At 42.8% G+C, this 20,770-nt stretch overlaps 1 protein-coding gene across 1 annotated transcript in view; it reads left to right on the top strand.

Annotated features, from left to right (window-relative positions):
- Window positions 1-20,770, top strand: part of ADARB2 (adenosine deaminase RNA specific B2 (inactive)) — a 115,934-nt gene that overhangs the window by 5,168 nt on the left and 89,996 nt on the right. The window contains exon 2 of the mRNA XM_075706579.1: window positions 3,131-4,038. Within this exon, the coding sequence (XP_075562694.1) occupies window positions 3,131-4,038 (908 nt within the window). The remainder of the gene's footprint in view (window positions 1-3,130; window positions 4,039-20,770) is intronic.

The following is a 20,770-nucleotide window of genomic DNA, read 5'->3' as shown; positions in this document are numbered from 1 at the left end:
CTCCTATTTCAAAGATACTTGAAAGTATAAAGTAATTTCACATTGCCGGGCAGCTGCCAGGTATCACACAAGTCCATCAGGCTCACAGACTTTCTGAGGCACTCACTGAATTTAGGCTGCCTCTGATTTACATGCCGTGATGACTTTTGGCCTGCTGCAGCACTCACTGACGTCTGTGAAGAACTGAGCTATTTCCTGGTGTTTCAGGACCAGGTTCTCTAGAAATCTGGTTGACTGTAAGGGTACTTGCATGGATTTCCTTTGCTGTGACTAGGCCAAAACATACCATAAATAGAGGCACGTCACCGACGTGTCATGCCCAGTGCTGTCTACATATCCTTTGTGCCTGACCTCTGGAAGTTTTACACTTGCATCTCTGCATTTTTTCCACTACATCAATGCAAACTCCCTGTTGGCCAAAACCTAGACTAGACAATTTCATAGACAGAATTTAAGGCAAACAAGTAATGTTTATTTTATGTTGCCATGTTTTTAGTTATCCACTGTTTTAGTGAGAGTGATTAAGGTAAGATGTTAAGGTCACACATTTATGTTCACAAATCTGTGGTTCTCTGACTATGAAAGAAAAAACAGCTGGAATAAGACAATATGAATTATAAATACAAATAACCCCTCAAGTTTTCCTATTCAGTGGTGCATAATCAATACAAATTCTTTTCAAACCTGAATACTGTGTGAAGCAAGAGCTATCTTTCTTGTCATGCTTCCTGACTACAATATAATTATGTACCATAATTGGCTCTGTAAAAACCTATTAGGTAAGATGTGAGAGGAGGTAAGATGTGAGAGGAGGTGTGAAATACAGAAGCAAACCTGCTTCCTGCTAAAAAGTATGTCTGAGTCAAAATATTTCACCTTTATTTAAAAAAGTGCACACAACCAAAGAGGCATATTCTGAGTGGGGTGGAAACATGAGAAAGGGTCACAGTGGAAAATGGCTGGCCAAAGCCACTGCCAAGCTAAATAGAGGAACGTTACAGTTGGCATCTCCTTCCCCCTCAGATCAGAGTTTCCATAAATAGAGTTGTGAACTCGATGAGAAAAGACCACATTATCCTTGTGTCTTAGTTAACCTAACCTTTTAAATGTCTGATTTCCAGAGAGGCTGGTTTAAAGATGTCATATTTTGTACAGCTGAATGCCATGTGATGAAACTTTTCTTTTTCTATTATGTATTTCTTTTTCTTTCCTTCTTCGCCTGTCTTCATTCTCTCCCCTTAGCTTCAGAAAGTAAAAATTAACTAGTCACTAAGACCTTAATTTGTCAGTTCACGTTCTGCCTCAGCAAAGCACTGCAGCACATAGCTCTGCAAGTAACTTTGGTGAGACATAGACATAGGCTGGAAGCTCAGTGTGTGCTGAAGGGTTTTCAGGAAAGGGAGCCTAAAGACTCAGTCCTGCAAATGGGCCCCCACACATGCATCTGAGCCGTGATTTTTACTCATGTCTAAGCAGTGAGATGCTTTCTGTGAAGTTGCATGAGTGCAGACTTATTGTTCTGATGGGAAAAAGTCCTTTGATATTTCATACAAGTGCAACTCATCAGGATATAAAGGAGGTTCTTAATCATGATGGTTAGTTCCACATAATTCTCTGCAGGCTCCTGTGCATCTGTCAGCCCAGCCTAATACTGGGCTGCAGCAAAGACACACCGCTCCAGCAGAAGCTCCTTGAGGCATAGCCGGCAGCTCACCCCTTGCAGCCAGCTTGTACATCAGGGTAGAAAGGAAACCAAATATGGCCACAGCCCTGCAGAAAGTGGGAGGACCATCCTCTGTCCTCTAAGGACCACAGGGACCTTCTCTGTGCTTGGGACTCACGCAGCCTGCGCAGGTGGCATGCTCCACACTCAATGCTGGTTGGAATACAGCAGGCAGCCAGGCAGTGCTCTGCTCAGAAAGGGATCAGGTGCATCACTCCACAGATGGGTTGCTTCACAGGTTGGTTACACTCACGTTTACTTCTTCAACTTGTCTCTGCCCCAAGGAATGCACAGGAGGACTGGAGGATGTATCGGAGGTGCAATACATTTAAACAAACTCATCAGGAATGACAGAAATGTTACAGGATGCTTATTTAGACAGCAGCACATTTTCTGTCTCATTCAGGACATCAGTGAGATGAATCTCTGTTCTCAGTCATGCATCTGCTGTAGCAAAGAGCACTGCCTTGCGTCATGGGTGTTGCACAAGCATAGTTCAAAGCAATGTGTGATTCATTGGCTCAACAACAACAGAGTGCTCCCTCCATAGGTCCCCGCTGTCATTTCATTCTCTTCTTGGTGGTCCTGGGAGTCACCCTCTCCCATTGCTTTTCTTTACATAGATTATTCTTTACATCAGTAATTACTCCCACCATGATGCTCTGGCTTTTCCTAGTCTCATTTAGATTTATCTAGAATTTTTGCAATATTAGTGGTACCTGATGCAGGAGCTAATAGTATCTGCGATTGAATTTGACAGAAATACACTCACTTATTAAACTGGAATCTGAGTCCAGACCAACTTATTATTTCAAACGTTGGGGAGGTCTGTGAGATCATTTCTTAGGCTGGATTCATGATGCTGGCAACACAAGACTCTATGGTGTTAGTAGAGCCGGTTAATGTATTCATTGCAAATAGATTATTCAATGCATTTGCCCATTTTTCTGTTTGTGAATCATTTGTGAATCATTTCTGATTTCTAATAATGTGTTCATAAGCATTCACCCACATGGATTATAGAAAAAAGGGAACTTTGCAAACCATTCACTTTTTACTAGTAATTATCCAGTGTGAATGCAGTAGATCATTTAAGTCACATGGCCACATGGCATCAGTTATGCTTCATCTTTGAATCATGTAATCTGTTTTTAAAACAGGAGGCTAATGACTAATACAAGTAGAACTTTAGGGACAAGTAAACATTCAGGACATGCAGAAAATCTGTGCTATAAATCATCAACCAACCACCATACAGGTATTTGAGGAAAACCCCCAAAAAGGGCTGAGAAAGGATATCTATGATTAACTTTTTTTTCTGTTTTGGCTATTCTTCCAGCCCTAGGCATAATGTCAGCTACTATGATGACAACTGTAATGTGAGGTTTTTTCTTTCTTTACTGACAGGTACCAGCAGTGCAGAAGTAAAGGAAAATCGAAACATTGGCAACCTGGAGGATCATCCGATATCCTCTAATGAGAGGGCAAGAGGGGGAACAACTAGCAGTAAGAGAAAAAGACCCTTAGAGGAAGGCAATAATGGCCATTTCTGCAAACTCCAGCTCATCTGGAAGAAAGTCTCGTGGTCAGTGACGCCAAAGAACGCTCTGGTTCAGCTACATGAACTTAAACCAGGTTTACAATATAAAATGGTTTCCCAGACAGGTCCAGTGCATGCTCCAGTCTTTGCTGTTGCTGTGGAAGTAAATGGACTTACATTTGAAGGCACAGGACCCACAAAAAAGAAAGCCAAAATGCGTGCTGCAGAGCTAGCTCTGAAGTCATTCGTTCAGTTCCCCAATGCCTGCCAAGCTCACTTTGCCATGGGGAACTGCATCAACCCATCCACGGACTTTACTTCTGATCAGGCAGACTTTCCAGATACTCTGTTCAAGGAGTTTGAACCATCTACACACAGCGAGGACTTTTCAGTCTATAACCCCGTTAATAACGAATTGCTTTCCACTGCTTATCGACACGGGCGCTTACTCTGCCATACGCTGGACTTAATGGGCCATGGTAAGCAAAACAAGCACAAGATGGCATCCAAAGCGGAGAGCGAGAAGAACCCGGTGGTGCTGCTAAATGAGCTGCGGTCGGGCCTACGGTACGTCTGCCTGTCAGAGACGGTGGAGAAGCAGCACATCAAGAGTTTTGTGATGGCGGTGCGAGTGGATGGGAGAACATTTGAAGGCTCAGGACGTAGCAAGAAGTTGGCCAAGGGTCAAGCAGCGCAGGCGGCCCTGCAGGCCCTCTTTAACATTCGGCTGCCCAGCCACATTCCCAGCAGGAGTAAATGTCACCATTTGCCACAGGTGAGAGCTCCTGGGTAGCCACCACCACGCTGCAGGAACTCTTTCGATGAATGGGATCGGTATTGCTGTAGCTGTTGTTGTTCTACCAGACGGTTCCTTTGCTGTTATAGCAAGTACCATGCCACAAAATAGCTCTTTTCTCATAGAAAGAGCCAGATGCCACAGGCAAAAGCTTGAAAATCATGTCCTGAAATCATTGGGTAGAATTTGCAATCCTTTCCATAGGAGGCATAGATGAGAGGGCAAAATGTAGGTGGAAATACCAACATTTCAATGTGCTAGAGAGAGTGATAACATTGACACAGGCAGAAAAATCAGGTCATTCTGTGGTACAGCATCTTTCTTGACAGAAAGGAGCCCATAGACAAAGGGATGCCCCATGTCCTCTTCTTAGAGTTAAGTTTTGACGAGGACAGTGCCGTTCAGAGGAGGCAGCAATGACGAGGAATGTGCCTGTGTCAGAGCAAACTCTCCAGACAACTCTGCCACTAGAAAAGTTAAGAATTTTTGTTTATTATAGGCTTACTTTTGGGGTTGTTTTTTTTGTTTTCAAATATATCTCCAACAGCACAAGGGGTAGTGAAAACTGTAAAGTTTTCCTGGAACAAATGTAGAGATTACTGCTGTATTCATACAGAAAATATAGATCTGAGGTACATACTTAGCACATCAAAATGTCATAGCTGGTCACATGCCAAAGGCTATCTTAGCATTACTCAGACTTGTGTCAATTTTCTAAGTTTAAAGGAAGCCAGGATTTGCGGACATTGGGAAGCATTACATGGGTTCAAGTAATTTCTTGATTTGTTTGTGTTGTCAAAAAAGGTTTGATCCACCAGCACCAGGAGGTGATCTACCACTACAAAGCTCCCTTTATGAAGGGAGCTGTTAATGTCCAGGATTTAATGCAAAGCACCGGGAGCACTAAAAGTCATTCTGCTGCTGGCTTGCTGTGAGACCCTAGGCAAGTCATTTAAATCCAATATGCCTGTAATAAAAATGAGCATATTACATGAAAGAATACTTCAAGATCCTTAAGTAGTGTGTAAATGCAAATTATTAGTAACAATTCTCATTAACATTATTAAAGATGTTCATTAGATGTTCAAGGAATTTTATAGGATATGAATCCTTTAGGTAACATGATTGCCTGCAGGACCCAGGAATTATATCTGGTGACCCAGTAGTTTCCTTCCTCTGTTTCCAAAAAGGAAACATGAGAAATGTAAGAAATTCTAAAATAAGTCATAATCCTCCACATCTTTCTTTTAATTCTGGTTTGTAAACTCCATGAACCAGTGGGATAATAACATAATTTAATAACAGCAGTGATCTTCACAGAGTGCTTTGCAGATATTTTGGAAGCCTTGGCCAACCTGGCAGTTCCATCCTCCCAGTACTCCTCCAAAGTACTGATAGTTGTAAATAAGCAATCTATGCTTTTTCCTGACCGAATTAATTCTGGTAAAAAGTAGTTTGTTTTGATGAAGATGCCTATCCTTCCCATGGAAACCTAGCACTTGGATATAAAGAGGAATCTCTAGTCAGTGAACTTTGCTGGGTGGGTTGGCAGGTAAATACCATGCATCCATCGACTGGTGGTTTGTCATGTTCTGAAACTGCACCACAAGTATCATTGCCTCAGTTCCTGAGCTCTCTGAAATATTCCCTGGCTGCTTGGCTTCACGATGATCTTCTACCTGAATATCACAACTTGCCTGGGTCCACAATTGTTCACTAGGTGACACATTCTTCAGTGTATATTCCCTTTTTTATGGCCTTTTCTCCTTTCTGTAGACTTCTGCCTTCCTTATCTTCTTCTCCTCACTGTTCTGGAAGTATAAATGTCAGTGAAAAGGTGTCACTGAACTTTCTCTGTCAGTATTTTTTGAGTGGTTATGTATTGTCCAACTAAAAGATTACTCAGGCACTTTTAATGCCAGCATTCAGCATATTAATTGAGAGATAAGCCTTAACACTGATTTTTGCTCTCATCAATAGACACAGCAGCCATGACACAAAACTCGAGTGTGTGTTACTCACTTAAGTCATAACTCAACTTCCACTGAAACCAACAGACATATTTCCACTGACTTCAGCTGGGCTATAGCTTAAGCATTAAATCCAGAAGCATCTTTACTTGTTCTTGCTGTTATGCAGTATCTCATCAAGTGACTGCTCACTGCTTCAGTCAGCCCATCTGGCTGTTTGGTCAGTTGAAGCAGTGGGAACCATATAGGGGAGAGCGTAGTTCTCACTGAGCTGTGGTCAGAGCCAGCTGCTCCAAAAGTTGTTTCAGCTCCTTCATGTCTCCCTGATCTTCTGCAAACCCCATTTTCAAGGACACATTTCAAGGCAAGTTTTCAAAGTTATTCCTACTTAGTAGGCTCAGCTTGGTTTGTGTCCAAAAGTGTTTAAAAGCAGGAGAGCACCCTGAAAGCCAAACAGTTTAGGGATAGAATTTGAAATATTGGGGGGGGGGGGTGGGGGGGGGGGTGTGATTTCTTCACAGAATAAAGAGTAATTGTTGTCCTATCCATCCATTCACTCTTTTCATGTGCTTGATCGTATTTGTTAGGATATCAGATAGCTAACTCATTCATAGTAGGGACAGACAAAAAAGATCAGCCGTAACAGTTTCACCTATATTTTGAGTATTCTGTAGAATCCAGGACTATGTTTGTCTCCGCCCTTACAAAGAGTATTCCAGCTTTGCATGTCTCTGTTCCTGTTCCCCTTGCTGTTATCAGTGGTGTTCAGAGGCCAGAATTTGGCTTTTCCTGATTACAGCCTGACTGGAAACAGGAAAAGACAAAAATCTTGTAATACTGGTAGTCTAATTGTGCTGAACTTATGGATTTCACAGTGTCCAAGAAATTGTCAAAAAAGTTCAGATGTCCTTATGAGCTGGGCCTCCCAACCATTGACATTCCTGCCTTGCTCACTGGGGCTCCCAGGGGACCTGGCATCCCTCAGCCTGGGCCTCAGGCATGCCCTCGGACTGACAGCCACCTATCCTGCTAGCCAAGGGAGAGTCAATGTAAGGTGTCAAAAAAAGCACCATATCCTCCAGTCTGTCCTGAGAGGTGCTGCCTACACAGGAGGCTTCCTGAATCACCAGGAAATGCAGAGCATAGATGTAAAATCCTGCCACCTTCACCTCTTCTCATTCAGGCAAAACAAAGAAATACAAGAAGAGAAAAGCCAGAAATAGATTAATTCCCTGGGGCAGCTGCAGTCCAACTTGCTGCTTCAGCTCCCTCTCCTGCGCCTCACCTGCCAATGCTGAAAACCCACCATGAAATCATGAGCACTTTACGATACCGGTCCTTTCTTAAAAAACAATCACAGTGCCTCTGATTTTCTTCCCTGTGATTGTTCCACAATGTGTTTGGGCTGCCTGCAAAATTATACCCAAAAAAAACCCAGAAGCATATTACAATTTACACCAGGAAAAATTTTTAATCTCATAATTTAAAGCCAAAATAATTGAGATTGTGGCTTCTTTACCACCATCAACAGTGCTTTGATCCACTTCTGTAATTCTCATACAGGTACAATGATGGCTGGGGGACCTGAGCTCTTGGCCATGTATAGGGTGAATAGAAGGTAGCTGAGGTAATCCAAGAACCAGCTAAAATGGTCACAAGATTTGCCCATCAATCTGCTAGCTACTGTTCTTCCTCAAACCAGATGTCTTATCTGTGTTATGCCACTGAAGTGCAAGATAAATACTATTGATGGTCTGAGGCTGGGGACACCACGTTGATCAGAATAGCCAAGATAGGAGCCTGGAGATCTGCTAAACTAATGGCAGAGATAAAGTAAGTTAGGAGAATGGAAATTAGAAAGCATCACTGTGCGCCTTCTCTAAGTCACTAAATATGACTCCTTGTTTCCTAGCAGACTTGGTCTGAACTCATATTGTCTATCAAATAGTATGCAATTTCTTCAATTATCAGCTTTTATGGAAGTCTGACAATTGTTTCTCCACACCTTGGGAGCTAATGTTCTTATATTCCAAAATAAGAGACGACATCAAAGGGTGCTGACCTAACCAGCCCTAACGAGTCTGCACTGGTCAAAATACATCCACAGACACCCAGGCTTTCCGAGCGCAGTGTGCTCATTTCAGGAGATCAAGGTGACCCCCAACTGCATCCGAGCTGTTTACAAATAGTTTTTCTAATCTTGTAGTCCTTCTAATCTATCTCACTCAGTCTAAACAGCATTCTTACTGCTATAGAGCAAAACCATTAATTAATATTGCCATAACAAATTAGTTATAGAGGGGTCCTAAATTAAAAAAGAATAGGTGTGAAAATCACATTCACTCCACTTTGAAATGGCTTAGTGCTGCTGTTGCTGGTTTGCATTCAGAGCCTCCAGAGCAGTAGTTGTCAATTTATTTGTTTAAATGAAACCTCATTGTCTTTTGTGTATGTATCATCAAAAAGCAGCAGTGGTTTTTTTTTTTTCCTTTGGCAAATAAAGCTAACCACTTGAATCCAGTTAAGTCCCCTATTTTCCAAAAGCTTCATTTGCAGACCAAAGCAACCTCAGTATCCCCGTTGCAATGATTCTTTACTCCAAGCAGGTCAAGGATTCCCACCAGCTAACTTCAGGGTCACCTTGGTGAACAGTGTCATGGTAAGAACAACCACCGTGTTGGAGAAAACCCTGGTACCCCACGCCTCTCATCCACTTCCCTCCAGAAATCTGTTTCTCTGTGTTGCAAAAGTGGTTCATTTTCATGCGGTATTAATTGTTCCTGCCTCCTTCACTTTATTGGTCTCACTATCCTCATTTGCCAACTTCCTTGCAGCCATGCCTTCTCACCTGTGTCACAATTAAGCTGAGGTTGGCAGTGATAGGTTTGACTCTGGTGCGAAGAGGTACAGCACTCAGATCTGGCATTGAGCTTGTCTTTAAGTCCTACGTGATATAGAGGATGCTCAGGGTTTTCAGAGCATTAGGTATGCTAAACAAAACTCTTCTAATGGAGTTGTTAAAGTCTAAATATAGCCCTCACCTGATTAATAATACTTAGGAGAGCTGTAATAATGGTGATAGTTAATGAATGGCTGTTCTTCATTTACAGAAGTGAAAAAATAATTTTAATATCTTCAAGGAAAAAATCTTTAAGGCTGAAAGGCATTTTTCTCAAGTGTAATTATACTTATGTAATTTAAGTTTATAAGCAACCCAAACCCCTTCTTCCTCTGAAAAAAGGAAAAATAAAAATATCTAATTTTCCTTTATAAACACCCTGAAGAGTCCACTGTGATTGCAGTGTATTTAGAGTGGGGTGAATCTGATTTAGCCATCTGACTTGGCTGCTGGCTGCTCATTTAGTGTAGTTGCAAATACTTCATGCCATCCATACATCCGCAGAACCAGAGTTTGATTTCTTCCCTTTGGAGTCTAGTTTGCTTATTAAACATGGCTAGTGAGACACAGCGTGGACTCTGCTGACTTCTGCTATTTACCGCGATGAACCAGCCTTGCCTATCCAGGAAGCTGATGGTGTGGATCTGATTTGTGAAGAATTATGACTTGTGTGACCCATTATGGTGAGACAGTTTGTGCAGAATGATTAGGGCTCCAGCAACGAGCAGCGCTAGTTAGTATATCAAAGCTGAATCCCAGCCTGGTGTCATCCACACATAAAACTTCCTTCTAAACCAGACACTCTTGCAGCTGTCAGAGTTGCCTTTGTTGCTTTCTGGCTTTGTAAATGAGCTAGGGACACTTCAAAAAGCTCCCAGCAAGCTGGACCTCATTAAAGCTCCCGCTTCGTCCTGGACTTGCATCCTAACATTGTTTATGATGCTTCATTATTATCTACTTAATACAAGCCATGATCGTTCTGCTCCGCTAAATGGAGCTGTAATACAAGCGCCCGGAGTGAATTTTTCTTTGGTCTAGTTCCATGCAAAGCCTTCTCTGTTTGAGCTGGAGTGTTACAGTCATGCCAAAACTGCGTTCGTTATCTATTTTTATCTGTAGGCACATCTAGGAAGCCTTAATTATTCAAACAGATTTTTCCTTCTATGTACAGAGTATCAGAAGCAAGCTCCTACCATTTATTTTACGATGACTACCTCCCTCTTGTGGTCCTTGTGCCAACCGTGTGGCAGGCAGATCGTCGCGGTGCGAAGGGAGGACTAATAACACAATATGCCAGCGCACCTTGGAAGGGCGGCAGCTCAGAGCCTGCCATTTCCTTAGTGCTGCTGCTGAGAAGCCCGGTGTCACAGGCAGCAGAGGGACTTCTCCCTTCCTGCTGAAAAGCGGGGAACGTCTTTGCCCATTTCATTTTATTGCATCCGTTAGCCTTTAAATAGTGCATTTGTATAGTAATTTTGGAGAAAACCAACATTTCTCCGGCCCCTTTATCTCAGCTAAACTGTTCATGCATACTGCAATGTGGAAGGATTATATACATCCACATACACACACACGCATACACACACAAAACAGTATGCACATCATAAAATTCAATAGGTGGGATATATTTAGGGCTTAATTTTAGGATTGTTGAGAATTAATTGTCAAAGCAGACTTTAGGCTCGTTATAATGGATGTAAAAGGTGATTTGGTGTTTAGACATTTATACAACCAAACAAAACTAGAGAATTGGCTCATGTTCTTTCAGAGAGTGAAATCCTTTGTTGTTCATTTAGTGCTTCTTTATATGAACATCTTACAAGTGAGTTTGGATCTCTAATGGGAGCAAGTTTTGGAGGTTTTTTTCACATGCCTGACGCATGATATGAACTTCTGTTAAGATAAAATATTTTTACAAACACCTGAGAAATAGAAATGGTAGATAAATACGCATATTCACTGGGTAAGTGAGGAAATTATCCATCTCCTCTCATCACAAAGTTTTATTCAATGAAAACAATCAATATTGTCTATGTCTCATGATACCCATCAGTTTCTTAGACTGAATTCTAAGAAACATAAAATATTAATACATTCATAAACATTTCTTCCTCCACGTTACATACTTCAATATTATCTTTAGACAAATTCATGTTGCTTTTTCATCCTTTCTGGTTTTCTAATTGATAAGTCAGAGTTTACTTTCCAGCAAGCTAACCATTATTTCCTATTGTTCTTCTGAACTGGAGTAGACATTTGATATGAAAGCACCTGAGCGTGATTGCTCTTAACCTACTTGTCATCACATCTGCTGCAGGCACTAGCTACGTAATCAGACCTGAATTCAGACAATGGTACCTTAAAATCAGTGCTACACTGAGATGTCACCCAAACGAGCCTATGCTACTGAAGCCACACTGATTTGCTGTATAAATTCCTTGTGTGCAGTTTCTTCTCACTCTTTATCCGGTTCACCTCTAAAAACTAAAGGTGGAAAGAGAACATTCCCTGAACAATCGTACTCAAATGAATAAAATGAACATGTTTTGGTTTGTTCAGGGAAATAGCCTAAGTGTCCCATGATTTCTAGTTTCTTCTGTTCGTGTCATTTCATTGTTGAGTTCCTATTTTTAGGCCATCTTCTATGAACTGGGGCTATTACTCACAGAAATAATTACAATCAACTCCTTTCCCTCCTATGTGGGTCATTGCTTTATTAAGTTAAACACAAGGAATAATGTGAGTCTCCAAGGTCTTGTGGGGAGGGTGAAGTCGGCTATACTGGCTTAATTTCTTGTTTGATAATTAGTGTCTATCCAAATCAACTCTGCCCTATACTTTTAAGGAATAATCCTCTCAGGGATATTGGAGAATAAACTCATTACTCCTGAATCAGCCCCCTCTTTTATTCCAGTGCCTAACGACCCTTGTACACTCATAATATGGACAAGAGTTCATAACAGCACCATAAATATACTCTTAGGGCTTGGTTGTCCTGGTAATTGCAGAGAAACAGTGTCCAAGAGAGGTGCAGAAATTCAACACGCTTGTTTAAACCTGATTCAGCTACACAGAAACCCTCTGCAAACTCAGTCAGTGGCCATCAACGTACAGCAGCCAAAAATGTCAAGCTAGAAAACAACAGGGAGCAGTGGTTGATAACACAACAGGCGTAAAGTCAAGTTCCTTCAAGGCTCATGGTCATGGCAGCAATGAGCTGACTGGTGCACACCAGAAGATACAAATCAGAGCCACACTGAAGCTTTTGCATCTGAGTATCAACAATTCAGATGAAAATGGAAACAGATCACATAACTGTTAAAACTGTTCTCTGAGCCAAAAGTTAGCAGTTGCACTGCTTGGAATAGCAGCATGATTCACCCAAAATAGTGTCCTATAATAATGCTTACAGCAGCTCGTGACATGATAACATGGAGAGGAGAGGAACAGCCCATGAGGGTCACCATTCTGGAAAACACCATAACAGATGCTAAAGGTAGTTATCAGCTCCCACCCAAGAAAAATGAAAAAGCCCTGGAACGTACATTCCTATGGATCATATGGATCATTGAGCTTGCAGCTCAGCCTGAGGGTTTTGCTATTCCCAGCCAGGACTGACAACACATTAAAACACTGTCATATTTTGCTGCCTTTTGTAGCATTGCATGTGCTCAGCTAAAGGCTCAGGATTTTTTCTTTCAGTCCACAGAGGGAACTGACATTGTATTATTAGTGCAGGCTGGTTGCTATGACTTTCCAGTACTGATTCTGGTCATAGCCCTGCTCTCCCAGCACATGCCTTTGGTGCTTGATGACTTGGGGGTCTCGCTGGCAAGTTCATCTTAGCATGGAGATCATAATATAGAGTTACCTGGTTGTTACCAGAACAGCAGGCATGAGTTCTTGACAAAAAGATATCTTTGCCCATTTTGTGCCTATCTTCTTCAAAAATACACCTTCTTCAGTGCTGTAGCACATTTCTGCTGATCATAATTCATATATATCTGTCTGGTTCTCTGATGGTTTAGGCCATGCTCTGGCAAGTATCTGAGCATGGCTGGAGGAGTCTGTGGATTGTATTTGCCCTTCCTCTAGGTGTTGGCTGCTAAGCAGAGGAGACAGCAAGACCTCTTAAAAAAAAATTTATTTGCTAAATAAGCAGATTATTTTCCTCAAATTCAAAAAAAAGTTCTGAAAAACTACAAAATGTTGCTATATGAACCCACAAGAAGAAATTTTTTTCCCCCTTTTTTTTTTTTAAGTATAGGATATTTTTGGTCACAATCATAATAATCCTACTGATAGGAGATGCCTTCTGCTTTTGCAGGGCAAGAACTTTCAGCTGCATGTTTTACATTTTGACTTTAACGGAAAGCAGAGTACAAAAGGGATGAGGCTGCTGCTGTCACCACATTCTGGAGAACACTGATGGGAAAAAAATTAATAGCATTCCCCAAAACATTGACAAGCTACAGTGCCTAAATTTTCCTTTTAAATCCTGTAATCATAAAAAAAGAAAATAACATTACTTTCAGATTTACTAGTCTTTGATGTAGATATTTTGAAATCTTTCCCTCTCTGAATAGGCAGGAGCCTAAAATGAATAGCTAAAATATAAATTTTCAGAAAATTACATCTTTGCCTGCATCTTTTCTTGGATGTTTGTGAACTTAGAGAGATCTTAAGCCCTTTCTCTCTCAAAAAGGGGAAAAAAAAGTTCAGTCTCCTTCATATGTCAAAAATCAAGCAAACAAGCCAAACTAGAAAGTCCTTACAGGCAGACTAACATCCTTGCCATGTAAATGAGCTGAAATCAAGCAGATGTCTGAGCAAAGCTTCCCCGTGGCAGAACAGGAGCGACTTGTGCAAATCTGAGGGATCTGTTGAGGAGCCCTCGATAACAACAGGTCACCAGATAAACGCCAATGATGCTGAACTGAGCAGCGTGAGAGAAAGAAACATTGCAAAGAGAAGCTGAGGGGAAAAAAAAAAGGCTTCCAGGCTGGCTTTGACAGAAATTGATCTGAGCAAATTAAACACTCGCACCGTAGTGGTTAGTAGCCATTTTTTTTTTCTTCTCCTTTTGAAATGCAAGATGCCGGTGGGGAGATCAGCGCCGGTGGTTTGCCTTTCTTAGGCAGCGGTATCTGGTGTGTGGGAGCAGGGCTGCTCCCAGCTGCAGACGTAAGGGGAACTTGGTAGGGTCAGGAATAGAAGCTTAAAATATAGAAATTACTCCATCGAGGACCTGGGAACAGTTTTTCGAGGCGAGGGGAAGAACCAATACCTTTGGTGAAAATCAGGCAAAAACCCCAAGTCTGGGAGGGAAATTGTTATAGCACAGTCCTGAACTGCAATCCTCATGGGGATATGCATAGGGGAATGCTCTGATGGTAGCTGGGAGCTGTGTTTTGCTACCCATACCACATATGGTATTGTGGGAGCTTATTTCTTTGCACATATACTTGCTAGCATTACAAATATTAAAAGTTCTTTTTGTGGTTGGAAAATTAAGGTGAATAACTGAACCAGCATAAACTAAATTTGCTCTGATATACGTGGGCATGAAGCCACAAAACAATGTGGGAAGCTAATGCCTTTATTCCATATTCCCACAGGCATAAACCAGAACAGAATTTGAACCTGTGGATTTACAGTGAATAAAATATCAAACTTATTCTGCAATACGTTGCAGCTGTTTCTCATTCCATCGTGCAGCTGATAAATACCTAATCTCCAGTTCAGGCCTCTCTATTTAAATAAGCACAGTAAAAAGTTTAGCTATCTCTGACTGAACTACTTCAGCTGAATATCCTTAGTTCACCGCTTCTGGCCCCTATTAAATGCAGTTCAGATAAATCTGTTTTCTACTAGTATTTGTTTCTCTCTTGACACAGTTGGTATCTGCTCCTGCTAAAAGCTTTCAGACTGGAAAAAAAATCTGCTGAAAAATACATTATTTAGTAAGCATAACTAAGCATCACTAATACTAGGAGGACAGGATTTCTTCTGTTTTAACTGTTAACAAACACATTGCTCTCTACAGGCTGTCTCACCCCACCATTAAAATTTTGCAGAGCTGGGACCAAAAAAAAAAAAGGGGGGGGACTACATCTTTCCCTGTAGCACAGCAGGCAAGCAAGAGCTGTGAGACACCCTGGATATTCTGCTTACTCGCTCATCTGCTTTACGAGCTGCCGGTGTCAGGCAGCTGGCAGCTCCGCACGCCCGGCTGCAGGCAGTGAGCGGGCAGCTCTGCCGTGCCCGTGCCCCACGCGCCGCTGGCATGGCCTCCCGCAGCACAGGGTCACATGCGGCTTCCAAAGTCCTCCGCCTTAATTCCCTTTCCTGGCTCTGGTGGTCCTGTTGCTGGTTTCCATTTTCCCTTCTGATGCTCCCGTTATTAGGAATGGTCGCCTCTCTCCTGGCATGCCTCATCCAGGCAGGAACAGGCTGGAGCTGGCAGTAAGAAAGCAGCTGTGAGAACAATTCAGTAAAATTTTAGGTCAAATGTTAGGCGCCCCGTCCTTGCAGTAATCGCTTGCATTAGAGCGCATTAACACAATTGCACTTGCAGAGAATTAACAGTGATCTGTGCAGAAGCACAAAATCAAGTGCAATAATAATACACATGTATGAAAAACAACATGATTGCTACCTAATTAATTAATAACCAGTTACTGATTAAAAGGGGAACATTTGGAGCCAAATGTGTCCTTGACAACACTAACAGGATTGGTTTAGCACTGATTGTATTTTACAATCAGACATATAAGTGCAAATAATTGCTTCCACTATATCATGGAATTAGTTCCATGACAGTTCAGCTGATTACTTCAAGGTTTTATCTGTGTTTTGTAGCTGCAAGATCCACTACCATTTTGCACCTTGCTAGCCGGTAGAGAAACACTCTTGTCTGTTTACATGTATTGCATGTAATGTAGCAGGAGAAGCAGAATCAATACTGTAGATATATACAGTACCTGCATCCAAAGGTTACTGCGCTTGGAAAATAGCTGATGAAGACTTGAGGTAATGAGCTGAAACATCCTGAAAGTAATTCCTAGCAGCACTAAAGACAATAATATAACTTCGCCTGACATGGGTAATCCTCCGCAGACTGAAGGAAGCATAATTTTTTCTGGAAGGGAGTTTTGTGGTCCACTGAGAGTTTGAGTGAGATATGGGATATACCTTATGAGTGAGGAACAGGTCATAACTCAGGAGAGGTGGAACCTAAATGAAGTCACAGAGGTCGTTCTTATTTTATCACTGGGGGAAATATGCCCTGTATATCACTCAGCCTTTTCATACATTTAGTTACTGGGATAATTCTGGGCACAACAGATTGTTCGTGGTTTTTTCATCTTGATTTCATGAACAGAAAGCTTTTAAAACAACTAAAACCAATTTGCCCTGTGAGTCCAAAGCTACACTTCTTTACAGATAAGTTTAATGAAATACATGGGAACTCTGCGGTTCATGTAGGTTATGGAGCTATCGGCTAAACATTTTTGTTCTCTTCCAGTACATTTTTTGCTGCTGCTGCAGCACAGAAGCTAGAAGGACCAATGAAGCAGTCAGAGAAGTTTGCCCATCCTTTCATCTCCTTTCATGGTAGCAGCCATTCATGTAATGTGAATATTTCTACAGAAGAGATTTCCACGCATGTTTTCAGACTGCTTTCCTAACAAAATTAGTTTTCTGTGATCATGCTTTCTGCTGCTTCTAGTAATCCTTGAGACTGTTCAACTATATTTGATAGCAGCAGATATGTCAAGACACTTGGTCTGTATCTAAACAATATAAAAATGGGGACTTTGCAGAAGCAAGAGCAACCTTGCACAAGGAACAATGCCGTTACCCCCAAGGCAGCAGCCAGTGGGCCAGGCAACATGTTGGCAAGCCATATTGAGACATACTGGTGTCTCTGGTCCTGTTTAGTGTCTTCGTAACACATGGGGCTTGTGCATCCTCTTTTTTAGAGGTATGAGTCTATTTGAACCTGCAGAGTCACAGAGGGTGTAAGAGGAGTTTTGAACTTAGTAAGCGTTTCCCTATAGCTCCATGTTATCAAACTATTTCTTAATTAAAGCCTACACAACAAATTGAATTAGTGTAATCATTATATTGCTATGGCTGTGACCTGAAACAGGTTTTGATATGATGCATCTCGATTTGTTCCCTTCAGGAGGCAGTTGGACTTTTTCACTTAAAATGGAATTCTTCAGGGTGGGGTGGGAGTTGTGTAAAACTGTGGCCATCTGGCAGTCTCGTGGAGCACCCAGTTCTGACCTCAGCATCAGGCAGGGATCCTTTTGCTGGCAGTACAACATTGACCCAGGCTTCGAGGGTATCACAGGTTTGGCAATGCCAAGCTGCACCTGTACCGAGCACAGGAGCCCACAGCAGTGTGGACCTGGCTCCGGCATATACACACCCAGAGCTTGTGCAAAAGCCCCTCCTGCCCTGCCTTGGCAGCTTCTTCCTCCCACGCCAGCCCTGGGAAGGCTGGAAGAGGAGTACTGGCATTTGCTGCAAATGCGGCATCAGTGGGATAGCAGAGGCGTACCACTACAGGGGCATGAAGTCTCTGCATTTTCTCTTGAGGTAGCCTGGCTGCCATGGACATCTCATACTTTCTATAGAGTGGTACATTACATCCAGAAGTCTTGTTTCTACAACACATATGTGGGCACTCTAGCATCAATTAGCTGTCAATATAGGAATACACAATACAAGGAGGAGGCAGATTTCTGTTGGGTACGTTTGGACTTCACTGTACTAATTAATTATTTTCATATAGAAAAGTTTTCTCTTTTATGAGATCTGTGGGCATCTTCTTGCTTTGTGCTGTACAGAACAAAGTAGCGGGTGACTTTGTGGTAACCACTGGGGCACAGTCCTACTGAACCAGGGAAACTGAAATCTAATGGGTTCCCTGTGGATGGAGAGCCTGAGCCCATGTGTCAGTATGGAACAAAACTGGATAGGGCAAATATGAGGGCAGCCATCTCAGTGTTTGATTGGTGCGCCCAAGGGAGCAGGTAAGATAAAAACATTGTTTGTTTTGTTTGTACCTATGCTGGTAACCCAAAACTGATCATCTCAGTTTAAGTCCATTCTAGTAACAGCTGTGAACAATTTCACTGTTTTTCAATGCAGTGTGTTGCCAGTTCAAAGGACTGTTAGTAATCCTAACAAAGCTATTTCTCCATCTCTCAAATAGTAAGACAAACTCAGACATAGAATTGTTAAATTTTCCTTTTTTTCTAACGTACCTGGTTCTGATTTCTGAGGGGCTCAATTAGCAGAAAGCAGAAGGTTGAGAAATGGTTGATTAGAGGTTCAGGTATAAACTGGAAATATAGTAAGTCAGATGGCTGTTGACGAGTCTACTGTGGTATATTTGTTATGGGATAGATAGGGCAGGTGCACAAGTCTATGGGGCCAGATGGGATCCATCCAAGAGTATTGAGGGAGCTGGCAGAGGAGCTCACCAAGCCACTCTCCATCATCTATCAGCAGTCCTGGTTAACAGGGGAGGTCCCTGATGACTGGAGGCTTGCCAATATGTCACCCATCTACAAGAAGGGCTGGAAGGAGGACCCGGGGATCTACAGGCCTGTCAGCCTGACCTCGGTGCCAGGAAAGATTATGGAGCGGTTCATATTGAGTGAACTCAACAAGCAAGTGCAGATCAACCAGGGGATCAGGCCCAGACAGCATGGGTTGATAAAAGGCAGGTCCTGCTTGACCAGCCTGATCTCCTTTTATGACCTGGTGACCCACCTGGTGGATGAAGGAAAGGCTGTGGATGTCATTTACCTGGACTTTAGCAAAGCCTTTGACACAATCTCCCATAATATTCTCCTTAGGAAGCTGGCAGCTTATGGCTTGGATGGGCGTACTCTTCACTGGGTAAAAAACTGGCTGGGTGGCTGAGCCCAGAGAGTAGTGGTAAATGGAGTTAAGTCCAGTTGGCAGCCGGTCACGAGCGGTGTTCGCCAGGGCTCTGTTTTGGGGCCAGCCTTGTTTAATATCTTTATCAATGATCTGGATGAGGGGATTGAGTGCACCCTCAGTAAGTTTGCAGATGACACCAAGTTGGGTGGGAGTGTCGATCTGCTGGAGGGTAGGAGGGCCCTGCAGAGGGACCTGGACAGGCTGGATCGATGGGCCAAGGCCAACTGTAGGAGGTTTAACAAGGCCAAGTGTCGGGTCCTGCATTTGTGTCACAACAACCCCATGCAGCGCTACAGGCTTGGGGAAGAGTGGCTGGAAAGCTGCCTGGCCGAAAAGGACCTGGGGGTGTTGGTCAACAGCTGGCTGAACATGAGCCAGCAGTGTGCCCAGGTGGCCAAGAAGGCGAACAGCATCCTGGCCTGTATCAGGAATAGTGTGGCCAGCAGGAGCAGGGAGGTGATTGTTCCCCTGTACTCGGCGCTGGTGAGGCCGCACCTCGAATACTGTGTCCAGTTTTGGGCCCCTCAGTACAAGAAAGACATTGAGGTACTGGAGCGTGTTCAGAGAAGGGCAACAAGGCTGGAGAAGGGTCTGGAGCACAGGCCTTATGAGGAGCGGCTGAGGGAACTGGGGTTGTTTAGTCTGGAGAAGAGGAGGCTGAGGGGTGACCTTATTGCTCTTTACAACTGCCTGAAAGGAGGTTGTAGTGAGGTGGGTGTTGGTCTCTTCTCCCAAGTAGTTAGCGATAGGACAAGAGGAAATGGGCTCAAGCTGCGCCAGGGGAGGTTTAGGTTGGATATTAGGAAGAATTTCTTCATGGAAAGGGTGGTCAAGCATTGGAACAGGCTGCCCAGAGAGGTGGTGGAGTCACCATCCCTGGAAGTGTTCAAAAAACAAGTAGATGTGGCACTTTGGGACATGGTTTAGTCTAGTCTACCCTTGATTGGTTTAGTGTGGGCTTGGTAGTGTAGGTTAATGGTTGGACTGGATGATCTTAAAGGTCTTTTCCAACCTAAACGATTCTATGATTCTATTTCTATGATTCTAAAATCCTTATTTAGTAAAAATGAAGCCAGTCAATTTTGACACTGGATTAAACAGGAGCATTTGTTGTATTTGGCAGCTGTGGAGGGGTTTGCAGTTTCTTAGAGAAGGGCAGCTGCGATGAATCTGAGTGGTTTGTGTGCAATATATAAAGAGATGAATGAGCCAGTGTTAGGAGAAAACTGAGTAAGTCAGTGTACTGGTTTTGGCTGGAATGGAGTTAATTTTCTTCATAGCAGCTAGTACGGTGCTATGTTTTGGATTTGTGACCAAAACAGTGTTGATAACAGACCGATGTTTTTGTTACTGCTGAGCAGTGCTTACACAGAGTCAAGGTCTTTTCTGCTCCTTACCCCACCCCACCAGCAAGTAGGCTGGGGGTGCACAAGAAGCTGGGAGGGGACACAGCTGGGACAGCTGACCCCAACTGACCGAAGGCATATATCCCACACCATATGATGTCACGCTCAGCAATAACAGCTGGGGGAAGAAGGAGGAAGGGGGGAAGTTCAGAGTTAAGGCACTAATAATAGACCTATTAAACTGTCTTTATCTCAACCCACGAGTTTTCTCACTTTTACACTTCTGATTCTCTCCCCCATCCAACTGGGAGGGAAGGAGGGAGGGAGAGGCTGCATGGGGCTGAGCTGCCTGCCAGGGTACACCCACAATAGTGAGTAATACTGAGACACGACTGTGAGAAGCATATAAAGTCACCATTTATGAATCTATATTGACATACTGGTTTCCATTGAAGCCAGTGGCAAAATTTTGTTGGGTACAGGTTCCATGTTAGAGGACTACATTTAGGGAATATTTGGAAAGGAAAAGG

This window comes from Pelecanus crispus, chromosome 2 (genome assembly GCF_030463565.1).
Source record: "Pelecanus crispus isolate bPelCri1 chromosome 2, bPelCri1.pri, whole genome shotgun sequence".
Taxonomy (NCBI): Eukaryota; Metazoa; Chordata; class Aves; order Pelecaniformes; family Pelecanidae; genus Pelecanus; species Pelecanus crispus.
Note: the sequence above shows the minus strand (reverse complement) of the source record. Positions and strands in the feature narration are given on the sequence as shown.